The sequence below is a fragment of the Mugil cephalus genome, chromosome 5 (assembly GCF_022458985.1).
Source record: "Mugil cephalus isolate CIBA_MC_2020 chromosome 5, CIBA_Mcephalus_1.1, whole genome shotgun sequence".
In the NCBI taxonomy this organism is placed as follows: Eukaryota; Metazoa; Chordata; class Actinopteri; order Mugiliformes; family Mugilidae; genus Mugil; species Mugil cephalus.
In genome coordinates this window covers 18929804-18954577 of record NC_061774.1, presented here as the reverse complement: position 1 = coordinate 18954577, position 24774 = coordinate 18929804, and the positions used below count along the sequence as shown (strand labels likewise).

General features: G+C 40.9%; 4 protein-coding genes across 5 annotated transcripts; 1 reads left to right on the top strand and 3 right to left on the bottom strand.

Annotated features, from left to right (window-relative positions):
* Positions 1-638: 638 nt before the first annotated feature.
* On the bottom strand, positions 639-5859 carry LOC125007958 (X-linked inhibitor of apoptosis). The gene is made up of 8 exons (XM_047584914.1): positions 5694-5859; positions 3903-4191; positions 3251-3809; positions 3034-3133; positions 2852-2930; positions 1827-1866; positions 1529-1711; positions 639-1430 (listed from the first exon to the last, which is right to left on the bottom strand). Exons 2-8 carry the CDS (start codon positions 4140-4142, stop codon positions 1237-1239), a joined length of 1395 nt encoding a protein of 464 aa, XP_047440870.1. The 5' UTR covers positions 4143-4191; positions 5694-5859; the 3' UTR covers positions 639-1236.
* A 422-nt stretch (positions 5860-6281) lies between these two features.
* psmd10 (proteasome 26S subunit, non-ATPase 10) lies at positions 6282-10076 on the bottom strand. The gene is made up of 5 exons (XM_047584917.1): positions 9844-10076; positions 9660-9758; positions 9368-9514; positions 6886-7052; positions 6282-6745 (listed from the first exon to the last, which is right to left on the bottom strand). Exons 1-5 carry the CDS (start codon positions 9955-9957, stop codon positions 6592-6594), a joined length of 681 nt encoding a protein of 226 aa, XP_047440873.1. The 5' UTR covers positions 9958-10076; the 3' UTR covers positions 6282-6591.
* A 216-nt stretch (positions 10077-10292) lies between these two features.
* On the top strand, positions 10293-12816 carry nxt2 (nuclear transport factor 2-like export factor 2). Its single transcript, XM_047584918.1, has 4 exons — positions 10293-10464; positions 10622-10708; positions 11235-11379; positions 12447-12816. Exons 1-4 carry the CDS (start codon positions 10450-10452, stop codon positions 12629-12631), a joined length of 432 nt encoding a protein of 143 aa, XP_047440874.1. The 5' UTR covers positions 10293-10449; the 3' UTR covers positions 12632-12816.
* On the bottom strand, positions 12732-22622 carry acsl4a (acyl-CoA synthetase long chain family member 4a). Of its 2 annotated transcripts, none has more exons than XM_047584912.1 (15): positions 22459-22622; positions 20196-20702; positions 19928-20105; positions 19733-19842; positions 19247-19385; positions 18997-19147; positions 18477-18600; positions 18306-18377; positions 18033-18172; positions 17771-17943; positions 17610-17684; positions 17302-17490; positions 17086-17200; positions 15218-15375; positions 12732-14034 (listed from the first exon to the last, which is right to left on the bottom strand). In XM_047584912.1, the coding sequence occupies exons 2-15, from the start codon at positions 20550-20552 to the stop codon at positions 13877-13879; spliced, it is 2139 nt and encodes a 712-aa protein (XP_047440868.1). In that variant the 5' UTR covers positions 20553-20702; positions 22459-22622; the 3' UTR covers positions 12732-13876. The 2 variants fall into 2 exon arrangements, with proteins under 2 accessions (XP_047440868.1, XP_047440869.1); XM_047584913.1 differs by lacking the exon at positions 22459-22622 and adding an exon at positions 20857-21208.
* Positions 22623-24774: the final 2152 nt, after the last annotated feature.

Here is a 24774-nt window from a genome sequence, read left to right as displayed (position 1 = left end):
GTACTTTAATGTCAACCGTGTCACAAAGATATAATTTTGTTTAGAAAAATCAAGAAAATAAATTGTCATCTTTACCTTAAAATAAGGATAATAATTATTTTCACTCTTATTTAAAAAATGGGCTAGACTCATGCAAACTTCCTCATCATCCAAAAAGAGATCAAGAAGAACCTCACCATCACTTTCTGGTCAGCATTTGAGATATGACCTAATTTGAAAGGGAGTTCATCTGAATCCATCGTGTGTCACAGGGAGTGCAATTTATCCTCAACTCTGACCCTATTTACATTTCTTGACTAAAATGAGTCAATCTCACACACTAACCATGTGAGTACCTACGTATCAACCCAGTCATATACTATTTATAGTATATGAATGCTGACTTAACTATGTATAAAACTGTTCAGCCCTATTTTTTTTAAAGGTGCTTATTCTGTTTTTAATATTTACACTACTTTAGCCAGTAGCAACCACCCAAGATTGTGTTATGTACACACATAATGACAATAAATAATTTTTGAATCTTGAATAGATTTTAATTATCGTATACAAACCCTTTCTAAGCGGCTGTCAATGTTGAGCCGGATCGTTAAGAAAGAAATCCAAAAAAACAACAAAAAAAAAATACATACTCTGAATCCAATTATTAAGATTTATTCACTCTTGATAACACAACAGATTGCATGATGGAATGGTAAAATAAGTTCACACCACACTGATTAACTGCAGGCCCTAAACTAGAATCAAAGAAAAGTCTTTAAGGATTTGAATTTACAAAGAATGGCACACATTAAGATAATTAAAATTACATCTAAACATAAAACACACCAGCAATGAGGAGGACATAGGTGAATGATTTTCCATGTCCAGCCCAGTTTAACTAAATTAGTGAAAATATGATATGTATACACCCTAAGAAAGGCACCTCCGGCAAAAAAAAAAAAAAAAAAAAAAGTAGTGTTGTAATGTCTTCTTTAGTGTGTATTCACATGTGTCAGCAGCTATTTGTAAAATATTATTTTCTCAATATTAATATTTAGCGTTCTAGTGATTGTGAAAATATTTTTTTCCCCATTATATTCATACATTCAAATATTCATATAAAAACATGGTCCTTATTTACATGGTGTATGTGTGTATGTATACGTGTATATATTACTGTACATTTAAGATTAAATTACAATATCATTAAGATGAGAAAGCAGCATTGAAGTCTGGCGAGACTCTGTGGTTCCCTTAAGCAATATAGGCCCTGACCTTTTGCTTTATTTCTCCACAACAGATAGGACACTTGATGAGTGACTCTGAACAAGCTTTGCAAGTGGCCAGGTGGCCACATGGGATGAACACGATACAATTATCTCTGTCCATACATATTTTGCACAGTTTTTCCCTCTGCAGCTTCTGTAGTTTCTCCATCGGGTCCTCATCTGAAGCAAAGGAGGAAAAAAGAAATATTAAACATCCCTGCAGTTCATTCAACTTTTGTTTTATGAGCCATTAAAATTAGATACAGGAGCTGCACTACCTTGCTTCTCCGCCTTGGCAGCATCACTGTCGCGTATGTCGTCGAGACATTGCTGCACAAGTGCTTCCAGGCTGGGATAGCTTGATCCAGACCTGCTGATTTTCTCCAAGATGGCATTCTCCACCACGCTGGGCTCGAGACCCATCTTTATGGCCTTCTGAGCAATAGCTGACTGCAGTATCTCTGAAAACGAGGAGGAAAAAAAATGTTGCCCACATCTACTTGTGTTTTTTTTTGTTTTTGTTACTTCCAGGCTTTCAAAGAAAAGCCCTTTAAATTGAAATATACCAATATTTACCATTTCTGTCCTGTGAAAATCCATTCTGATGACTTGGAGCCTGAAAGCAAACAGGACAACATCAATTAAAACAGTAGCAAAACACTTATTAACAATAACATTACTTGCCACACATAGAGGAAAATATGTTTTATTATTATTATTATAAAGTTCACTCAATAACACTATTTCAAAACTAAACTATATGCAACAGACTGCATGTGATCTATGCAACTAAATGGATGGAAAGATATGAATCATGAAAATGTATAGACTACATGCATGAAGAAAGAGACAACTACACTCAGATGACTGAGGGTACTAGATTCCAGTAAGCAGCCTGCTCTACAGCTTTCTACATTCTGCATTCAGCCAAGATTGGTATTTGTTCCACTTTCATTTACTGCCTAAATGTGTCTAAATGTGTCTAAAGTCTAAAGAATTGAGAAGTGACTTCTTTTTGTTCTTTCACTTCAATTTATATTTTTGCTGGCCTCGGCTGTTTTAACCTACGTGTGAGGCATGTTAAACTTGTGGTTAGAAGCCAGGTCTCTTTGGCAACTAAACTGGCTTCATCCAGACAAGAAGGAGAAGAGGAGAAGTGATACGAATCTCCCTTCCATCATATGCAATATGAGATTGCCAGGCAATAAGATGGATGCTCCCTACTTCTCTGTTATCTGTCAGGATCTCTCAGGATCCTATCACCACCATCGACGCCTTTCTGTCCATTCCAATCCGGTCACACGATTACGACTGAACTATTCTCCAGCACAGATACGCAATTGTTAGCGGTGAGGCCACATTCATACTTCACTCCTGAATAGTTTCTGCATCCCATATTGGCTGCCGGCTGCCACCACTAACCCGGCAATGTCGTTCACTCTGTGAACGAGTAACCCGATACCTGAACGATAATCTTATCGTCCTGACTTAACCAAGCCATCTTACTTTGTCAGCCTCATGTAAATATGATCACTTGCGAAAGTCAACAATCGGGGAAAAAAAGATAAAAAAACAAAATAAAAAAAAAACAGGATGCTTACAGCTGCGATGTTTTGTGGTCGTTGTAGTTGGATGCTGTTAACAAATTCTTGTCCTTTTTCTGCCAACAGGAAGCTGCATCTAATTTAAAAACAGCATATAATGGTTAAAAAAAAAGGCCACTGCAAATATTTGTGTGTATATTATGTGAATTAAGAGAAAGGAGCTTCCTGATTGTTCTTACCCTGGGTAATATTTGGCATGTTCTTCCCACGGGTCTTCAGAAGGCTGCCAGTCTTTTAGACCTCCATTGCAGTGGAAACACAACACCTCGTCTCTTTCACCTGCAGGAAATAATTTAGACTTTAATCCACGAACATGAAATATAAATGAAAATGCACAATGTGTCTTTAGCAGACTATCCTACTCCAACTGCTACTAGAGTAACATTTCAGCTCTACCTGTGCTGTAGAATCCAGCTCTGGCAAGCCTCTCGTGGTTAACAGGGTGCTGGACACCTGCAAAGCTGTGCAGCCTTTCCTCAAAACTGCCCATAGGGACGTTTGGACGCCGACTACTGACGTTCGCGTCCTCTTGCATACCACCCTCGATTGGGATGTTCCCTACGTCGTGCCCAAGGATGAAGAAGCAATAGGGAAAAAATTTGGTATGTTCTTCCCAGGCGACGTCCCCCGGTTCCCAACCAGCCAGTTTACCACCACAGCAAAAACACTGCACGATGTCGCCTTGCCCAGTGTGGTAGAGACCTGCCTGGGCCAGACTCTGAGGAGTCACAGGAGCAGCGGTGGGCCAACAAGTGAAGGTCTGAAGTCGAGCTTCTTCACTCTTCATGTGTGGGGCCACGGGGTAAGTGGTCTCATCAACCACTTCTCCTATTCTCAAACGATACTCCCTGTCTTCTGCTTCTTCGTTGAAGATGGAGCCATTAGTTGAAGGATCAGAATTTGAGTTGAAACTGGAGTGGTGGGCGCAGCTGAGAAACTTGCATGACGGGGAAACCTGCAACATAGGGGATAATGTGGTGTATTGACTGTGAAAAGAAGGAAAGGTAAATATCCATATGCTGTTCCTCATTACTGTATGTATAATTACCTCCTTGTGCCTTTCTACAGGTGTGTCTCCCCTGTGCCAGTTTTCCACAGTTCTGTGGCAGCTGAAGCAGCGGACACAGTCATCATGACCGGTGAAGAAGAAGCCAGCCCTGGCCAGTCTTTCTGCTGGCACCTCTAAGGCCAGTCTAGAGCCACGGAAGGAATCCAGGCGACTGCTCATCAGGGAAAAATCTTTATGGTCGTCTGACTCCAAAACACCGCCTTGGCTGAGATCACACATGACTGAGCTAGGAAACTGCCGGGTGGACCAAGTTAATGAGGGGAAATGGCTGCAGATAAAGAGAGGAAGAAAAAAAATGGTTGTCATTATTAGATTATTATATTGAAATATAAAAGGCTTAAAATACATATAATCTATGTCTGCGTCTGGCATCAGAAAGCCGATGAGCACGTTAGAGGGTTTACTGTGCCTTTAAGAGAGCCAGAAGACTGTGATCACATGGATACACCGAATTTTCCATGTGAGGGATGGGCACTGGGAGGCAGACTGAACTAAAAGCACACCTGAATGTCCTCATGAATAACACAGGGCAGTCAGACATAAACCAAACAGGTCTAATACAGCGTGGACCACACCCAACACCTCACTAGAAATATCAACAGTATAGAGGCGTGCCATGGTAGAGCAGTAAGCCACGTTAGTGATGAACACATTGTGGATACGTAACCGATGAACTCTACAATTTTTCCGACACATCATAGTAAGAATGCATCACTCCACCTTACACAGATCTGTATCAATGGTGACTGCATTGCTGTCACACTGCAACTGACACATGGTCTAATCTTGAAGTAAAAGCTCTAAACACTACACTAACAATACAATAATAAAGGGTCTTGGGAAGCAACCATCTAATGATCTCATCATTGTCTATTTACAAAGTCTATTTGTGTTACCAAGGGTACATGCTGTCCATTAGGAACAAGTAATGTCGCAACAAATCATGGGAAGCATGCATCACACCCTGCATATTTCACTGCACTGTCGTCACACACGAAACCTAAGGTTAAAATCTTGGAATAGTTTAATCCCACAGCATAACACAATACTACAGGTGGATGTTTTTTTTATGTTCAAGAGTTCACATCCTCACAGTATATCGTCAGTGATGAAGAAAATACTATATATTCATCTTACGCCGTTTACAGGAGTTACATTTACTATCTGCAGGGGAGAAGCTGGTGATCTTTGATCTGTGCTGCGTGTCGGCATTTTCAAGAAATCAATCACCTAGTCTTCCTACAGCAATGGTCAATCCCACACATCTCTCATGTGTTAATATCGATGCGACTGATTTACTCACTCAAACTGCGTCGCACGAAGTCGAAAGTAAATACTCACCGACGGGGTTTTACCGTGTGCTCCCATGTGTAGTCCACGCACTACTTACACTTACATGCTTGAGATTAAACTTTAACAATTTGCACCACAAACCCCAGAAAGGTCTCGCAGCTTTGCGCGAAAACAATGGTGACATAACAGCCCCGTAGTCTCTGGATGAAAACAAACTGGCAGCTGATTGTACTTAACAGCTGACAACTCGCTAAACAGACAATACGTGTTTTAGTTCATTATTCTGCGGAATGAAGCAAAAATAATGATCTAAAGGTCTGCGGAAATCGACTTTGAACTTGGGCTCGTTATCGCGATCTACATCTGCAACGCCAGCTCTAACAAAAAATGCTAGAAATGTCTGCTAGCTACGTTAGCTTAGCTGAAGGCGTTAGCTAGGCCATAAAGTTACGCCAAGAATGATTGTGGTATAATTACCTTTCAACGCCTTACGAAAAGGGGTCTTCTGTATATAATTTTTGATCAGCCCCCTGTGAATATCGCCCTCGGGAGAATGCAGTGAGGAGAGGACTGTTCGTTTGATATGACCTCTCTTCCAGGAAGTGAAAACGAAGGCAAAGCGCATGCGCAAAACTGCTACGTACATGAAGATCTGGGGTTTTGGTGGGATTCCCCCCCACCCCCACACACACAGAAATATTTTTAACGGTTTAACGATTACTAGCTCGGGGCTTTTAATTTTGTATTTAGCTTGGAGTGGGATTTTTTTTTTTGTTTGTTTGTTTGAAGGTAAAGTATTTGGAGTCCATGTATCGGCAGTAATGTTAGAAAGGTGGTCATGTTATGTCTGATCTGTGTATAGACTATATACCATACAGATGATACTGACTGTATCCCTCCTATTCAGCACTGCTGCACCACAAGCAGTGGGGAAAGGGATCAGCATAATATTTGCATGAGATAATGGGTTAAGCTACAAAAAGAGAAGAAGAAGACGACAATGGAGTAGTCATTTCCCACTGAATGAAGAGAAACAATTAATAGCAGCAATGTGTGAGACATGTGTATTCAAGCAAAACAGATTTATTCTACTTTATTAACAAGATCATTTCCATCGTTCAAAAGAAAAAAAACAAAAGCTGGAAAGGCTGCACTTCATTGGACATTGGTCTGTGCATTATTAAAGCCATATCTGAGGAGCTGATAGGAATACAGTCCAGTCCAAACCTACTCTCAGATACCGTCTCATCCTCCCCCTGCCACACATCTCAATGTGTCACACTAGGCTGCTCAGAAGACTGACTGGAATGAGGATTCTCATAATGGCAGTAGTGGGGATTTTAGCAGGAACATGACCTGTACTCCAGGTAAAGCATCACCCCTCCACGATCTGACGAAGTATGTTGCCCAGACCACCCTTGGCCATCTGGAGAGGGGTCTGCTCCTCCTTGTTCTCTATGTAAATGCTGGCCCCGTGCTCCACCAGCAATTTGGCTGCTTCCACACGCTCTTCATCACATGCCAGGTGGCTAGAAGGTAATAAAATATATTCAGAATTCTTAATATGAAAATGCTGGGACCAATGTATCAAATTCAAAGCCAATGTTATGCATGACTGGTGTACACCACTATTTATGTAAGCAGTTTCCTAACATATATCCACACATACAGTGGTGTGTTGCCCTGTGAGTCCTGGATGTTGGTGGAAGCACTCTGTTTGAGAAGCAGCTGGATGAGGCGGTAGTTGCCCTTGGCAGACGCTCTGTGAAGAGCTGTAGACTCCAACTTGTCGGTAACATTGGGGTCAGCTCCGTTTTCCAACAACAGCAAGGCAATCTGCAAAGGGCGAAAATGTTTTTTTTTTTTTCGTGAAACAACTGACCTAACTTGAAAGTCTGTTATTTCCCATATATATATACATAATGCACATTGTCCAAGCTCATCATCTCGGTTTCAGACTGACTGGCCACATCCATGTGAAAGTCTGTACCATAAAGAAGTGAGACCAAAACTTGGAACCAGAGTCCCCGAAACTTCAGGGAAAACTATGGGCAACATTACCAATTTGACCTCAAACTGTCTATGAATGTGTTTCTACAGAAATTCAAACTGCTCATTCAGCATGTATTGTCTTGTATTGGCATTAACGATAATAATACAGCCGTTATACTAAAACAGAATTGAGATAGTGAGGCTGTTTTCAGATATTAGATACATTATATAAAATATACAAAATATAATGTAAAGTTTTATCCAACTATATATTTATATTTAAAATATCAGCCACAACCAGTTATTTATTTCATAATAATCTTACCTGCTGATTATGTTCTCCATGAATAATTTGGTCAAAACTTTTACAAATGTCCATTCTGCTTATTTCAATTCCTTGTAAATGACAGTAAAAACTCCCTCCTAAAGCGGTATTCACAAAGCTGCTGACATCAACTTGTGGGTGGCATTGAACCCAATTGTTGTGGGTGAGAGCGAGATTCATGAATGAACTAACTTCCACTGTGTGGACTAAATTCCTGTCAGGACTTGGCTTATAGGCGTCAGAGAATCCATTTATAGTAATGCACGGAAGCTGGTTTATGAACTGAAATAGAAGAAGCACAGCACCGAAAACCCCCCACAGAACTCCACAGGAGGTTCTTGCCTACCAACAACCATTAAAGTGTATAACTGCTCCATCTTCACTGGCATATTAACATATTTTTTTCTTTTCCTCAATGTCACATGCAATATATTCTGAACATCGCTGTTATGCTCTGTTTACAGTTATTTTCTCTGTAAGCGTCCTCTCGCACATGAATTTACCTTGGAACTAATAAACTTCTGTTACATTATCATTTTATTAAACTTGTTCGTTTAATTACTAATAGGCGACTGAGCTAGCTAGAAAGCAGTATTTTTTGAAAATGACTACGTTTGAATTACTCTCAGACCAAACACTTATGTGTCCTAAAGTTGAGAATTACACACTCTTTATTATCATGGCCAACTCAGCTAGTTAAGGAAGTACTTTTTGTGCATATAACCACAGGTTGGTTTGATGCTGGAGTTAGAAAAATGACTTTAAAAAACTACTCCAGAAAGAAAATAGTTTCCAACTAATTTCCAACTGTTGATTAACTAAATGTCGTATTAACTTCTTGATGTATCTCTAAAAACTACAACTATATAATTATACAGGAAATATAACACTGCAATGCACATTTGACCCTCCTATTATCTTTTTGGTCAGACTGACCCATTCAGTGTTTAACATCTTTAAGTATATGATTAATATATTTTTTTGCTTCATATGATATGTTTTCTATGTCCTGTACCCTGTAACCTGTTGAATACATTGGTGTTCTTTGAGGTCAATTTGACCCCAGGCTCTTTTAGCTGTACAAAACATATATATATAAAAAAATCAACATTTTACACAAATTTGTAATGGTTGTTTTGGATGATATTGAGGTCACTGTAACATGCAATTTTATCATCTTGAAAAAGCTTTTGGGCCGTAACCTATCATGCTGTGGCTGGAGGAAGATACTGATAGCTCACACAACCTAGGGGTGAATCAGCATATAAAAGCTTGAACAACAGGCTTCTAAACTTTCTGAATTTCTCTTGGTGGTCTATCTTTCTGCCCCCTGCCAATGTGAGAATACGTCTGAGGCAGAGGACTTGACTGAGACCCTCAGTGTTGACCCTCTTGTTGTCTCTCAGCCACCTGTAAACACACTACCTTCCAAAAATGGAAAGATGTTACGGTCTAGCTCCCTACTCGAACGACAGGCTGGACCTACAGCTGCTAATTTCATCAATCATAATATATGTTATCATTCATGATAAGAGAAATAGTTTTTTCCATACCAAATGTTGTAGATAAGAAAAAATATGCACTCAGAAATGATAGAAACCCAATTAAACTATAAGGGATATTTAGGTAGTGGACAAACAAACATCAAGTACCTGACACACACACTTGGGTACCAATTTTAACTATCATAATTTTCTAGAGGTTTAAATTGCTGGGGTTGAACTGACCCCAAGGATAAAAGATGCTAGTAAATTTGAAGGCAACAGGAGGGTTAAGATTACAAGCATGGTACACTGTAGCGATGGCATCAGCCAGTGTTATTCTAACGGGTTACCTCGTATCTGCCTTTGGATGCGGCGTAGTGCAGAGGGGTGCACCCATTATCATTGACTGAATTCAGCTGAGCTCCTTTGGCTATCAGAGATCTCACTATGTCTTCTCTGCCAGCAGATGCTGCAATGTGCAAGGGAGTCCATGAAGTCTGGGGATAGGACACCACACACCAAGAGCACCATAGTGAAATTGAATTCTCTGAATCAAAATGACACATCAAATATCCCATTAGGGGACAACCTGTAGCACTTTATTTACACAAATAAAAAGGATAAAAAGAAAAACAGGCCTACATCATCTTGCAGATTCACATCAACTCCCAGGCTGAGCAGAAACTCCACAATGTCGGTGTGGCCAGCAGAACAAGCCCAGTGCAGCGCTGTTCTTTTGTCCTGGAATCACATAAATCCGTTCATTATTTTACACAAAGAACACGCACAATTTCTCCAGGGGCTCTGCAGGTTCACTTATCCTTACCCGGTCCGTTTTGGAGGCAAGTGTTTTATCTGACAGGATGCACTGCTTTAATTTCTCAAACTGCCCCGTGTAAGCAAAGTTACAGACCTCCACATTTGATACAGTTCCCTCCATTATTAATATAATTCAGTGACAAACTGAGTTCGTAGCAGTCTAATGTTGTTATTGGAGACTTATCTCGTTTGAAACGTAGGAGGAATGACTCAGGAAACCGTGAACTTGACTTCCGCATTGGTGTGTTTTTGTTCCCTTCAATTTAAAATACGAACAGGGATATCACCGGACGGTAACACTGATTGTCACTTCGCTTTCATCTTATTATTAATCCGATCATTGATATTGTTCGCAAACCTTACGAAAATACACTAAATAAAGAAAGCGACTAGGAGACGACACTCTCACAGTGTTTGACGAAAAGACAGCGTGTTTTATTTTGATAGGCAAGTGTCGTAAGTTCCCCGGAAGTGTAACATACAACAAAATGGACGCGTCGTTTGCTAAATGAGCATGAGAAAGAAAAACAACCTGAATTGATGAATGAGAAGAGTTCCCCCTTTTGTCGTAACTTAATTGTTCGCGGTTGTTTCTATTCATACGTTTGAACTCATGGCAAGCACCCTGGTAAGTTTGAAACATTTATCCAGAAAACAACCAGCTATCACAATGCTTTGGTGGCGAGCTGTCCAATGTGCGCCTTTTACTATAGAGTCATTTACAAGATGACCAGTTTAACCATAGCTCATATCTAAACTAATTGGCCACACGATTTTCATAAAAGGACTTCAGGACCCACGCGGACCAGTCATGCAGATATTCAGAGGAGTTTGTCAACATTTATTACGACTGCATGGATAAGAAAAGGAGGGTGAGTCTTGTTTCCTTTGAATGTGTGACTCTGTCGTTTTACATCAATTGTTTGAGCACAATAGAACTTCACCGATATTAAAGTATATATCAGCCGATAAATACAAATTCCAGTCCAACATTGCCACAGCGATGTGTTTGTTTGCTTCAATTTATAATTGCATAGTTTGATCGCCAGAGTGCAGCATTGACAACTTTGTTTTTCAGCTGAGTGAACTGAACTGAACGATTCTGTAATAATGAAATATCTGAGTGGTTTCAATGATCTGCCTATATATACTACTTTTCCTAATCCTAACAGTACACATAATTAGATACACCTGTGTCCATCCTTGGCGTTTAGTGCCTTGCCTTAGAATACTTAAGTGCAATCAAACAATTGTCTATTGCCTTTTTATGTGACAAAAATCATCATATAGTAAATTCTATATTAGTTTGTTTAAATATAATATCATCGTCAGTCTCTGTCAAGTTTTACAACATCCTATTTCTTTGTTGCTCTTAACTTACTGGATCTTGTGTCCCAGAACTTGACCCGACTCTATCTTGACAAGGCGACCTTGGTGTGGAATGGCAACGCGATCTCTGGACAGGATGCCCTGGGCGAGTTTTTTGAGTCACTGCCATCGAGCGAGTTCCAAGTTCACACGCTGGATTGTCAACCAGTCCACGGTCAGTTTGGGGGCTATGTCAAACTCCAAAAAATTTCCAGTGTTGCTAGTGATGTAAAAACACACTATTGCCAAAGCCCATCCAAATAATGCAATTCATGTGTTCCAACCACGTCCATGGCCATAGGTGTTCCAGTCAGCAGCTGCACATGCAGACTGCTTCTGCAAACATTTGCGAAATAATGGGTCGCTCTCAAGCATGGTCCATTAATCAGGGGTTCTCAAACTTTTTGGAGCCTGGGACTCCTTACCAGGGAGAAAACGTTTGGGGAGCCCGTCAAACTCCTCATGCCAGTTAAACATATGTTTACTACCATTTGGGATTCCAGGTGCCATAGTAATTTTTTGTTTTAAACTTTTCTAATTAAATACTAATCTTGGGCTTAGCATCATTTGAAGTGGGCATACTGAAATATTTGTCCATAGCGCAGAAGCTGTGCAGCAAGTGCCTCATGAGTGAAGTGACAAATACAGTTGAGTGACGTGTGACAGATTTACGTGGTGTCACAATCATATCAGATTTTTATTGACCCAAAGCTAATGTAGGTTATTGGGAGTAATTGGTTTAATGTGTTTATTTTATTGGTGCAACAGTCCCCACATGTAATTATGCATTGTTTTAATGAAATGGCATAACTTTAAGAATTCATTACAAATAATTTTGAGGACCCCCAAGCTATGGCTCGGTGACCCCAGTTTGAGAACCGTTGCCATAAATGCTTGGATGAGTGAGTTTGGTGAGGAAGAACTTCACTAGCCTGACCTCAACCCAACACAACACCTTTGGGATGAATTAGTTTGAAGACAGTGATCCAGACCTTCTTGTCCAGCATCAGTATCTGAACTCACAAATGCGTCTCTGGAAGAAACATTTCCGTACTAAACCTGTCATATAAAACCCTAGGTATTAAGAATGGGATGTCACTTGAGTTCATATGCGTGTGAAGACAGATGAGAGAATACTTTTGGCATAATAGCGTATCAAGGCAAATGCTGTCATTTAAACATGTGATGTTTTTCTGGCGAGGGCGTGCAAATTAAACATGAGTGACCTTTCTTTTTTCACAGAACAAGCAACCCAAGGCCAGACTACTCTGCTTGTGGTGACTGGCGGGATTGTTAAGTTTGAAGGAAACAAACAGCGCTTCTTCAACCAGAACTTTCTTCTAACAGCTCAGGCTACGCCCAACAATGACCAGCCTGTTTGGAAGATCGCTAGTGACTGCTTCCGATTTCAAGACTGGAACAGCTGAGGTTCCTGTCATCCCTGGTTCCTCTAAAAAAAATCTGTTATCGATCTTAAAAATGAAGGTGTCATTTATACATTTGTTTTTGTAATAAAATGCGAAAAAGCACAGAATACAAACTTTATTTTTGAAATGTTGAACAAGACGTGACCAGAATGATGGAGTAATAAATACAAGAACTGTAAAGTGGATGTATTGTCTGCGTCCCTAATGTTTTAATAATGCAAATGTATCAACACAGTATTCAGGAAAAATACATAGAAAACACTCAGATTTAGGTTCCAATACCTTTTGGATAACAAATAGTACATTAACCTGTTAACTGAGGTAAAATACACACAGTATTACAGTATGCCAGTTCTGAATATAGGTTATTCTAAAATTCAGAAGTTAAGCATGCTTGATCTTAAATTGATCTTAAATAAATAAAGTGTGCAAAAGTGTTTCCATACAACCAACGCCCAATTTAACTGTTTCATATATTAAAACATTTGCTTGAATCTTCCTGAGTCATTTATGTATACACATTTTGGTCTTCCTTTCTGAATAAATTCAGTACAATAACCTTTCTGAATAAATTCAGTACAATAACCGAAGCATAAACGAAACATCATTGGTAGTGAAAATAAGTGGGATAGACAGACATGAACATTTCTCGCCCATGATCAATGCCTGTAGCTGAAAGCATTGGCATAGTCTTCCTCAAATTAAAGTAAACATGGCTGTTGAGCCGTTTTTGTAACACAAACTGTTTTTGCCTAGTTGCTGCTTCTGCTTGACGACACAAACATGGCAGGCCAAAGGCACGGTAACATCAGTACTCCAACTTTACAAAAGGGCATCACTAGCAATTGTGATGACATTTATAAATGTTTTCAATGGACGTAACGACAAAACTGTAACTTGTGGACAATAGTGGCATCTTTGTCAGCTGCAAGCTTAGCGCCAGCCGATCTGTGTTGATGGCAGTCGACTGCTATAATGGTTTTGGACACTTCGAATGAAAGGAGTGAAAGAGTTGGCACGTCTGTGCTTCTCTTTGACAATCAAAACTTCTACACACGCACACACACACAGCACACGCGCACACACGCACACACACAAAAACAAACAAAAAGCAGCGCACATCAACAGCTACAATTATCTACAGCTTTAGCTTCTTTACGTGTCAAGACGTTTCCCATTTGAAAGTCTGGTACCGGGATGATTATTTACACAGCAAAACAGTGGTTCTGGCGATGACGTACAAAGTTATTTCCTCCCATACATTCTCTCTATGTGGTGGAGATAGTGGTTCTTCAGCTCTTTCCTCTTCAGCTTGAATGCATCGGTGACCAGGCCCGTCTCTGGGGTCCACGGCTCTGGACTCAGATGCACCTTCATTGGAATCTCAAATCGCTGAAGTTTAACTATGCGGATGAAAAGCAGAAAAATAGTGAGGCTCATACATCTTCAATAATAATCTGGCACATAATACAGAGACTCTGTTCACACCTGCTGGCAACACGCATCCTGGGTGATCCAATCACAAGAGGGCTTTTAAATCATGAACCATGAAACTGTAATCTGGTATTTTAACAAATTATTATCAAGGGCTTAACCTCCTGAGACCTGAGATTATATTTGGTCAGCATTTTTAATTTCTCCACTGTGTTTGGGAGTAGTAGAACCGAAGCTGTATAAAAAACTAAGCATCATCTTTGAACAGGAAGTAGTAGTTTTTGAAAAGAAATTATGTCCTCATATGTGGACACTGGTATTATTTCACTATTTATATTATAAAGAAGTCACCAATGTGTGACAAAGTATAAAAATATGTATTTTAATACCTGAACATGGCTGAGCAAAGACATCCTCAAACTTGCTAAAACTTGCCTGTACTTTCCAATTAGCCATGTTGTAGCTCGTTGCTATTGATACAATTATTAAATTTGTGAGTCATATCAAACTAGAAACGTTAACAAGCATAAATAAATAAGTTTTAACCTTGGCTACCACTAGATGGCAGACTAATTCGTCCACTAATTAGGACAATGGGTTTAAATGAAGCAGAGCTGCAATAAAACCTAAAACTTCAGGTCCCCATATGAAGACACAGGTTCTCAGGAGGTTAAGTTTAGTTTGTGGCTTCCAGCTGTTTATTAAATACGTGCAGATTCACACAGCAGCAGGATCCACCCACATGAAGGAAAGATTGACGAGGATCTATTAAAAGCGACCGCGTACCGCCATTTTCTTCATTTATTGCCATTTCTAGTTTGTGCTAAAAGTCAGATTTGTTCACCAAAGTCAAAATGTTCCTCCTAATCGTTTTGATTTCACAGTCTCAAAGAAGACTGGCCGCAGCAGTGGCATTATGTTTCACAATTGATGTTCCTGTTTTTTGCATAAAGATCATGTGATTGAGAGCTGATCTCAAGACACATGAGGGGACATGCTCTAATGCCAGGTGCAAAATGACAAACTTCAAGCTGTGTTCTTGTGACAAGCCCAGCGAGAACTCATGTGAATAACGCAATTAAGAAGCAGACACAACAGTAAGGATAAGACGGCGGCATCAATGTATATTAAAAAGAAATGGTAAGCTCTTACTGTTAGCCGCGACTTTCTTGATCGCCGTCAGAACCTCTCGCTCCATTTGCGGGTGAGTGCAGACCTCCTCCCACGTTCCTACAATGCCTTTCTGTTTGGCCAGTTCCGTCAGTTTCTTCTGGTTGGGAACCACAAAGCTTATCACGTAGTTTTGCTCACTGCAAGGATGAACATTAAAAGGGTTTATGAGGAAACAGGAAAAAACACATTTAAAACTGTTGAAATAAGATGGAGTGGAACCGGAATTGGAAAAAAAAAAAGGCTGAATATAAAATTGTAGTACTGAATTAAGCTTGAGTGGGCTCAAGTGTTGCAGCTTCAGATGGAGTGAAAGCACTGAAAGCAGTCCAAATATCAATCGAAGTGCAGGTTGATGCGTTCAGATGAAGCGGAAGTCCTGAATTCAAGTGGATGCCCTTAAAGATATCAGCTGTAGTGTTGCCTCAAGTCTAAGAGCTGAAAGCTGCTGTAGTTAAGTGTGTGTGAACCATTAAGGTTGTCAGACTTATGGGTGCTCAAGAGGAGGGAGGACAAAAGTCAGCCAAAGAGAAAAATGCGGTCGAAATGTCGGTTGCTGTGGAATGATAGAAATGACAAAATTCTCAGAGTGGGGGTGTGAAGGTTCACATTTCTACAGCTACTGCTGAGATGTGTTAGCAGTAGAAGGCCAGAGTTAACCCCGGAAAAAAAAATGTCTGATTGATTGTAGGATAATGCTATTGCGTTACACCACTCATATTCTGAGAGTGGAGTCTGACTACGACAGGCTAGACCTAGAACAAGTTATGATGTTTAAATCTTAAATAGGGTCATAATGAAATCTGTTGGTTAAAGAAAATGTCTAATTAAAGCAAATAGTAGGAATAAAATACATATGGTCCATATTCATGAAATGGACTAAATCAGGAGTTCAACGTTTTTCAGACCAAGGACTCTCAAACTGATGGAGAGATTAAGTACGAAACCCCAACCTACTATATGTGTTCTATATAAAACCCGACCTAATGCTACTTAGAAATATTCATTGCTATTATTATTTTGCAGTATACACAGGTTCAAATATTGATGGGAGCGACCTAAATGAGTGCTGACTGAAAGATAGCATCTTCTGTCTCTGTTTATTAAACATGTTGGATTCATGTTAATGTGGTATAAAGAAGTTAAAATTTGTGGAGGATTTTTAAAAAAAAAAATATATAAAAAATGTTCAATCAACCGAAGATTTTGTGGCCCCTCTGCAGTACCTCTGCAGACCCCCTGTTAAAGACCTATGCACTAGATCAAACGATCTGATTTAGACTGCACACACAAGTGAAGTTGTGAAGTCTTATTACACACAGGATGTCACATACGTGATCAACATTATGTTAAATCTAGATAAGGCTGCCGCAAACAGAAGCATTAAGCAGAGGTGAAATGCAACACGGCAATGGCCACATTTTCTCTGACTGTCTCTACTACCTTTTTATAAATCTCAGATTTACCTGACTGACAAATTAAAACAGTCAAATGTGATATGTGTAATTGATGACTGTGTAAATCTACTCATCTCTCACTATCTTTACTTTTTTTACTTTAATACTTTTTTTCCTAATTCAGATCCCAGCGTTCCCATGGGACGTGATACCTCTATACTAAGTCAAAGTATATATATATGATTGATTGAAGAATTACAACTCTATATTACACTTACCATAAATAGTATATTTATGCTCCTGGGTGCAATATGCAATTAATATCCAAGTTAAATTATACAGGGTTAAATTAAATGAGCATCAGATGCAGAGGTTTTGCATGTAGAAACAGAAGAGGGAAGAGTTCTGTAGTTCCTGGTTCACAACCTAAATAAATGAAGGCAACCCACTCACCTGTTGGCGTATGCACAGATGTTGTCGACAAGAGGGCAGTTTTTCAGGGCAGATTCCACTTTCCCAAGAGACACGTACTCCCCAGCCTGAAGTTTGACTAAGTCTTTCTTCCGGTCTATGCGAGAAAGTAAATATGCATTGGCGTTTTAATGTTTGGCTGAAGTTTAATTCAGTTAACATTTGCAGTCAAACTGGCTAGAAAATCAACATACGCACCCACTATCTGCAGACATCCGTCTGGGTAAACCTCTCCCACATCTCCGGTGCAGAACCACCTCTGACCGTTTTCATCCACGAAAAAGTCCTGTTCGTTGCTTTCGTGCCTGTAATAACCCATGGTTACATTGGGTCCACCGATCAGGATCTCCCCTCTCGGATTTGGCTCGTCTTTGCTGGTGTATCCACCTGGTTGTCAAATGAGGAAGTGCGATAACGACACAGAATTAAAAAAAACAAAAAAAAAAACAAGAACTCCCAGTCTACACCTTTAGTACAGCATGCACTGACAAGTTTAAGAGTCATACCTTCAGCCCAGTCCCTGAGCTTGACTTCACAACAAATAAGAGGAGCTCCGACACGACCAGTGCTGATGTCTGCAACTGTACAAAGAGACATGATGTCTTAACAACACACTTTTTACCTTTTTTTTTTTTTCTTTTTGGATTTTTTCCACTTCTGGTCTTACCCTCTGTGATGGTGCCAGCTCCACAGGTTTCAGTGAGGCCATATCCCTGGCCCACAGGACAACAGAAACATACATTCATAAACCTCTGAGTGGCCGAAGACAGGGGAGCTCCTCCAGACAGCATCATCCTGACCTGGCCACCGAGAAGTTTCTTCACTTTGCGAAACAGCAAGCTGCGAAGACAGGTTGTGGCATGTTTCATTTCAGTTCGGCAGAATATTACATTATAGGGGCACTAAAAAAATTCAGCGTGGTCTCTTACGCATTGCAGAGTGGTGCGTCATAGCCTTTCCTGATCTGCTTCAGTTTATATTCGTAGCCCATTGTAAACAGTGTCTTCTGAAGGAAATTCATTTCCTGCACTTTGCTCATCACATTCTTGTTGATACGATCCATGATTTCCTTTTTATGGAAAAAAAGAAAATATTGGTTTTATTTGTACAGTTGAGAGAATGGAAAAAAAAAAATAAGAGTCAGTGTGAAAACACAGCAGCGAACGCTGGACAGAGAGAAGAATGTGACGCAGAACTCTTACAGGCACGGCTGCCATCAGGGTGGGCCTGAGCACAGAGCTGTCTCCTTTGCTTCCTTTCTTTATCTTAGTAGACTGAGTGGAACAGGAAAATTTTAAAGTTAGTGATTGCAGTTAAAAAAAAAAAAAAAACATACGTGTAGAAAGATACAAGATACATTAATTTGTTGTTACCTGGTCTGACAAAGTCTGGGGGGACGAGTAGCCAATCCGACAGCCATACGTGACACAGGAGATTTCAGCGGTCATTTCCAGAACATGAGCCAATGGAAGATAGGCTATGTAAGTGTCATTGGGCCTGGGTACAGAGAGACACGTCAGAGCTGGTAGTTAGCACATGTTTTCTCTTCCTCTTTCAGTTTTTACACCGGTCATCTTTGGCACTAGTTCCTTGATCGGCATTGTGAAGCGTGCACAGTCTGCAAAATACCATCTACGTCCTTACACCTCTGGATAGTTGGCAAGTAAGTGGAACAGCTTAGTACAGGAGCCTGCCCCCGCACAAAAATTTCACGGAAAATTCTATCGTTATCTATCATGGTAGTGTGTTTTTGCGCCCTATTTTATCAGCTGGCAGCTTTAGTTGGAACAGGCAGAGGAACACCAGAGAGATGTGAGATTAAGCAAAGGAATTTGTGATGTACACATTATATTGCACTAAAATCGCAGCGCGTTGACCAGCAGAGAAACTCACCCAAGCCCGGGGATGCGTTCACACTGGCCGCTCATTCCTGCAATGATGTTACTGTGGACAATCATGACTCCTTTGGGTCGCCCCGTAGAGCCGCTGGTGTACATCACCACAGCCAGATCACTGGGCTCGGGCTTCACAATCGGCCTCTCCTCTGCAGGAAAGACAAACGGTTACTGTCTTGTTCTGTATGCGTGCGCTTTTCAAACACCCGAGTTTGGGCGCAACGGTAATGAGTCAGAGAAACACGCACTATTCTCGGGCAGCACGCCTAGGTCGCGTACGGACTGCATGCTGTGGACGGAAAGTCCTTCCGGGTAGTCCTGTGAGCTCACTTTCTTCTGGTCCACGTAGATCACATGCTTCAGTTTGGGGATCTGCGGTAGCACACTCTGAATGGAAAAAGCGGACCACAAAAAAACAGGGCGCTAAATTAAACAATTTCCTGCCACAGATCACACTGGTAAATACCTGCCAGACTAAATCTCTCCATGTAGAACGATACATCCCGTTAAATGAACAAATATGCTGTATGACTGAGCACCATTCATGTACTAACTTCACGCGTCCTCAAATGCATCTCATCAGATACTGTGTTCATTCATTCATCCGTGTAGCTGTGGGTTGCCCACGCTAACGTCGATTTTAAGGAATTATCTGCTCGGTGGCGAGTGATATCTACGGTAATTATCAGCACAGTGTCTTTGGGGAGCAAATAAGTACAAGCGCTGTGACTTACTTTCAGTTTGGTCTCGAGGAGTTCTACGCTGGTAACCAGATGAGTGACTCCTGTCTCGTTCAGGCCAAACGCAATTGCCTCCTCACCCAGTGTGGCGTAGAAAGTCACCACTGTAACGCGGAAGACAGCAGTTAACACAAGACGCACACTGTGTGATGGAACAGCTGGTGCCTCACATCACCGTTTTATACTTACATGGGAAGTTGCGCCTGAAGCACGCCTGCGCCGTGATCATCCACTCCGCTCTGGTTTCGCAGAAGATTGCGATGGTGCTCTTGGGCTGCTGCCCCAGAGCTGCCAATCCGTCGCCAAACTCGCTGACAATGGAGTCCAGCTGGTTGTAGGACAGCCATCTATACTCGCCCAGGATCAGCTGGCAGGAGAGAAAGAGTCAATTAAACCACAAGTTGCACTTTCAACGCATCCATCCCTTTAAAAAAAAGCAAGTCGTGCGCACTCTTACCTTTTTAAAAACTTTCCCGTTGGGCTGCCGCTCGTTTTCTTCGCTCAGTAATTCTCGGGTGCCGAGGCAATCGGCATCTCCAAAGCGCTCCACTGCGTACTTGAACAGTTTATCCAGCGTGTCCTTGCCTGGGAAGTCTTCATTGGCCAGGGATTCAAAGTGGTCCACAGAGCGGTATGGACCCTCCGGACAGCCCGAGGTCGAGCGCGCCTTTATCCGCTTGGACAGGTCTTCTCTTCGGCTAGCCCCGGTGATGTAGTACCACGGCAGGAAGGAGAGGATGGAGTACAGCCATATCAGCAGGTGGACTGGAAAGAGGAGGATCGACTGGAGTGTGGAGTCTGACTGGAGCCCCATACTGGAAGGGTCGTGGGTCAGAAAAGTGGTGAAGACTGCGCTGGTCGCAAAGGCGGTCGAGGCGTGTATAGATAGCCGTGTTAGGAATTTTACAGTCCAACAAGAGTAATACGTAAAAATGTCCGATCCACTGTACCCCCAATGTTACACCTAAGGTTGGGATGAAGCAGAAATCCACAAGAGAAACAGATTTTTAGTCAAATATCAGTCACAGAGCAACAGCTGTCACAAGTTCACCTGACACCAGAAAAACAGAACTCTGACAAAAGCAGCGGACGGAGAATCAAAGAAGTGAGCTACTTACTGGTGTCAGTGTCTGAAGGACTTTTAAACCAATTTCCTGATAATCTCTCTGTACACACAGCGGGACTGTGCTGGCAAAGGACCACGCTCTGTACTCATCGGAGCTCTGTACCAAACAGCCTCTGTGCTGTACTGTATGCGTATCAGCATTCAATCACCAGTAAGTCCAGCCTTCTTAGGAGGATGTTATTCACGTCACCCAACAGTGGTTGCATCCACTACCTCGTATTTAAACACCAGTGTGATTTCGACACATAAGGGCAGAACATCTTAAAGGTCACAGAGAGATGAATCAGTACAGATGGACGTGGCTCTGGCCTGACCAGACAAACTGTCCAATGACCACAGACCTGTGAGTTATACTGAAGAGGATCGAGGTGGAGTAGACCAATGACAAAACTCTAAGGCTCATCCGACTCGGTGGTCAGTGAAAGGTCACTACAGGGCAAGCTGTGCTCGCTAATAACTTCACAGCCCGGGGCAGGGTTAAATCTGACCACACGAAATGTTGAAAATGTAAATGTTGGGTCATCATCTAAGGAACACAATCTGCCGAGCTCAGGAAAAGGAATACAAACACTTGCCGGAGACGTAAATAATTGTAGTATGCAGCTGTCTGCTATTAAATTAACCTTTATGTTTATGTCAAAACAGACATCATCATTTATACAAAACAAGGCACGAAAAACAGTTGATTTTTCTCCGTAAAAGTGTCAGCATCACTATATTAAGACAAGTGTTAGTATTCCAGTTTAACGAAATGTACTAATTTATTACGAAATGTCCCGAATCCACCCTTTTGCACAACGTGTGATTCACATATGAACGATGTCTCCGATGTACGTCACACCTGTCTGTATCTTTAAACAAAAAATGACACAAAAGATAAATAAAGGCGGTGATGCAACGTTTGGATACCTTAATCTTTATGGGCGCTCAAGTACATGGTAGATTTCACTTCAATTGAACCGGCTAAAAGTGATGCAATGATACTGCACATATGAGCACATACTGCTACTGTTTCCGAGGGAATTAATAACAGAGCATCATAATAATTTGACTCACAAATGACATTATGCCGAAGGTATGTGCCACCTCGTGTGTTAGATGCAAATGCGTGTGTTATTCATAGATCCGAGGGAAATGAGTAGTTACTTACTTATTACTTAATACGTTATGTTGTAGGCATTACTTATTAATTAAGATTTTACACCTAGGATTCCCAAGTTCAGCACAAGGAGCATAGCTTTGACATCATAAATTCCGGCAGCCATAAAAAGCAATAACAATTAAAGCTAAAACAACATTTTTTCTTGTTTTTTTTATTCCATCGCCACAATGTGGCTCCCTGTATCTCGGTTGTATCACAGTAGAAAAGCGGGACGGAAGTTGAGAAGATGACAAAAGCCGCCACACGTTGGTGATCGCACAGTTTGTGTCATTGAGCAAGTTGATTAACGCTAGCCACACAGCGGATATAGCTTAAACCAATTCAAATTAGCATTGTTCTAAATCAGCAAACAGATAAAAGGCAGTAATGGGATCAGAGTGGTTAGCTGGAGAATGATACCCTGCTTAGCTGGCAGGACTGAAGCAATCTTACCTTCAGACGCCGAAGAAGACACAGCGAGTCGTGCAACAAACCCAGAAATGACCGAAAGTTACCTTTCCGGGACCTAGAACCCCGGAACTGTGACGTCATCTGATTCCATATTTTTTCGACCAATGAGCAGCGCGTATTTGGCGTCGTTTTTCTTTTCACTCTTTTTTTCCTTTACGTCGTCAAATGACAAATCTTCCAGGAAGTCAGCGATTACTCAGGTCGTTCGTTGCTGTGTTGTTCATTTGTTGTCCACAACCGGCTTTGTCAAATTTTGGATTTATTTTATTTTTGTCATTTTATTTTTTGTAATAAATAAATAAAAAGGTAAATCGCTTATCTCAAAATGGGATTTTTTTATATATATATATATATATATATATATATATATATATATGAATCGTATTATTGCCACGTATGCTCGCACATAGAGTCCACAGACATGAGACCAATATAAAATATGCCAAAAATCTGGTATTAAATCTCGTTGTACTGTCTGTTCTGCGATGACAATAGAGGAAATTCTATTGTATTTAAATAAGGAACTGTACACACTGCTGTTCATGAATTATATATTCAAGTAAACAATTTTACTTTTGACTTAAGAAGTTCATCTGATGGTTGTAAACGTCCACAGATGTTTGAGTTAGATGCTGAACCATTATTGATTTCCAAACTAAATGACTAACAAATGCACAAAATGCAAGCAAGTGAATAGTTCTTACAAACATAGATTCCCTGTATTATTCGAGGCTCTGCTACAACCCTCAATTGTCTTGTCTTCGGTTTGTAACGCTGACGTACTTATTGTACGATTATAAACACCAGTCCTTAGCTAACACATTGACGACTGGAAATGTATAATCGTTTCAATGTCGCCCTCTAGTGGTTGGAAAGTATAAGTGTCATCTGCATAATAATACAGGAATTCACTGAAGGTTTGTTCATCATCATTATTATTGTTGTTGTTGTTGTTGTTGTTGTATTTTGGGTGTTATGATATTTTAATATTTACACTTATAAAACGTCCTTCTCATGCTCACGGAGTATATGTTTCATCCTCAAGCTTGGGTCCTCTACCAGAGGCCTGGGACTCTGAGGGTTCAGTATCTTAGCTTACCTTGCGCTCTTCTGGACTGAAGCTTCAAGGTGTTGTTCCTGGGATCTGTTGGAGTCACTCTTCCAGTTTGGGGGGCCACTGCCCCGAATGCTCCTACTACCAAGGGGACCACGCTCGCCTTAACCTTCCACGTCCGTTCCAGTTGCTGTTTCAACTCTTGGTACTTCTCAACTTTTTCGTGTTCCTTCTTTCTGATGTTGGCGTAAGCTGGTATCACCATATCTATCACCACCACTCTCTTCTGTTCTTTGTCCACCACCACTGGTTGGGTGACCAGGACCTGTTTGTCAGTCTGGAAGCTGAAGTCCCACAGAACCTTGGCCCTGTTGCTCTCAACCACCATCTGTGGTGTGGCCCATTGGGACTTGGGTACTTCTATTCCATACTGGGTACAGATGTTCCTGCACTTGGTTGTGCCTCGCCATGTTCGCTGACCTGGTTAACATCTTACACCCTGCTAGTATGTGCTGGACTGTCTCAGGGGCATCTTTGCTTGAGCTTAGGGCCTGTTCTTGTGCTGCCATGATTAATGCCTCTGTGCTGTCTGTCAGTCCAGCATTTTCTAGCCATTAGTAGGTTATCTCAGTATCAGCCACATCTTCATATTGACAGTGGTAAACGCCATGTAGGGGATTGTCCCTACAAGGCGTTCCTCTTCCTCTTCCCTCCTCTTTAAATAATGTGTCTGCTATTAACAGAAATGAAAACATCGAAACTTAGGAAGTACCTTTTAAGATCTGCAAAGGTTGTGATAAGCCCCTGATAGGCAATGTGCACACTTGGTGCCAACCAGTCCATGGCACTAACACACTGAAACCAACTCATGCAGGGGGCAGTGTTGTCCAGTAATTAATAACCATGAGGCAGCAATGCAGTTGACTTGTGAGCCAGAGGGGTCTGCTTTTTTTTATAAAAAGATTCCTATTTCCCAATCCAAAACATTTCATGAATATTTGTTATTTCTATTTACGACATTGGTCCTAAGGGGCAATACTGTGTGACACTGACAAAAATAGCTACACAGAAAGCTATTTAAACAGTACACTACATTCTTTTATCTAGTGATGGAAGAAGTATGCTTATCCTGGTGGCATTTAATATTAACTGTTTAATACACTCATGGTTATTTTAATCCACAGCAATGTACCATGCCCTACTTCGTGATGCATTTGTAGTGTTGATGTAAAGAAGTCAACTTT

What these genes read in the sequence shown, in the direction of transcription:
- acsl4a (XM_047584912.1), bottom strand. Translation starts at nt 20,552, where the DNA reads ATGGGGCTCCAGTCAGACTCCACACTCCAGTCGATCCTCCTCTTTCCA. An exon ending in GCTCAGGGACTGGGCTGAAG is followed by an intron (nt 17,491 to 17,609) that starts GTATGACTCTTA and finishes TTTGACAACCAG; the next exon opens with GTGGATACACCAGCAAAGAC. An exon ending in CAAGAAAGTCGCGGCTAACA is followed by an intron (nt 14,035 to 15,217) that starts GTAAGAGCTTAC and finishes TCATCCGCATAG; the next exon opens with TTAAACTTCAGCGATTTGAG.
- nxt2 (XM_047584918.1), top strand. An exon ending in GCATGGATAAGAAAAGGAGG is followed by an intron (nt 10,709 to 11,234) that starts GTGAGTCTTGTT and finishes CTTGTGTCCCAG; the next exon opens with AACTTGACCCGACTCTATCT. An exon ending in GGATTGTCAACCAGTCCACG is followed by an intron (nt 11,380 to 12,446) that starts GTCAGTTTGGGG and finishes CTTTTTTCACAG; the next exon opens with AACAAGCAACCCAAGGCCAG.
- LOC125007958 (XM_047584914.1), bottom strand. Translation starts at nt 4,142, where the DNA reads ATGTGTGATCTCAGCCAAGGCGGTGTTTTGGAGTCAGACGACCATAAA. An exon ending in CTGTAGAAAGGCACAAGGAG is followed by an intron (nt 3,810 to 3,902) that starts GTAATTATACAT and finishes CCTATGTTGCAG; the next exon opens with GTTTCCCCGTCATGCAAGTT. An exon ending in AGCTGGATTCTACAGCACAG is followed by an intron (nt 3,134 to 3,250) that starts GTAGAGCTGAAA and finishes TATTTCCTGCAG; the next exon opens with GTGAAAGAGACGAGGTGTTG.
- psmd10 (XM_047584917.1), bottom strand. Translation starts at nt 9,957, where the DNA reads ATGGAGGGAACTGTATCAAATGTGGAGGTCTGTAACTTTGCTTACACG. An exon ending in ATGTGAATCTGCAAGATGAT is followed by an intron (nt 9,515 to 9,659) that starts GTAGGCCTGTTT and finishes TCCTATCCCCAG; the next exon opens with ACTTCATGGACTCCCTTGCA. An exon ending in CATCCAAAGGCAGATACGAG is followed by an intron (nt 7,053 to 9,367) that starts GTAACCCGTTAG and finishes CGCCCTTTGCAG; the next exon opens with ATTGCCTTGCTGTTGTTGGA.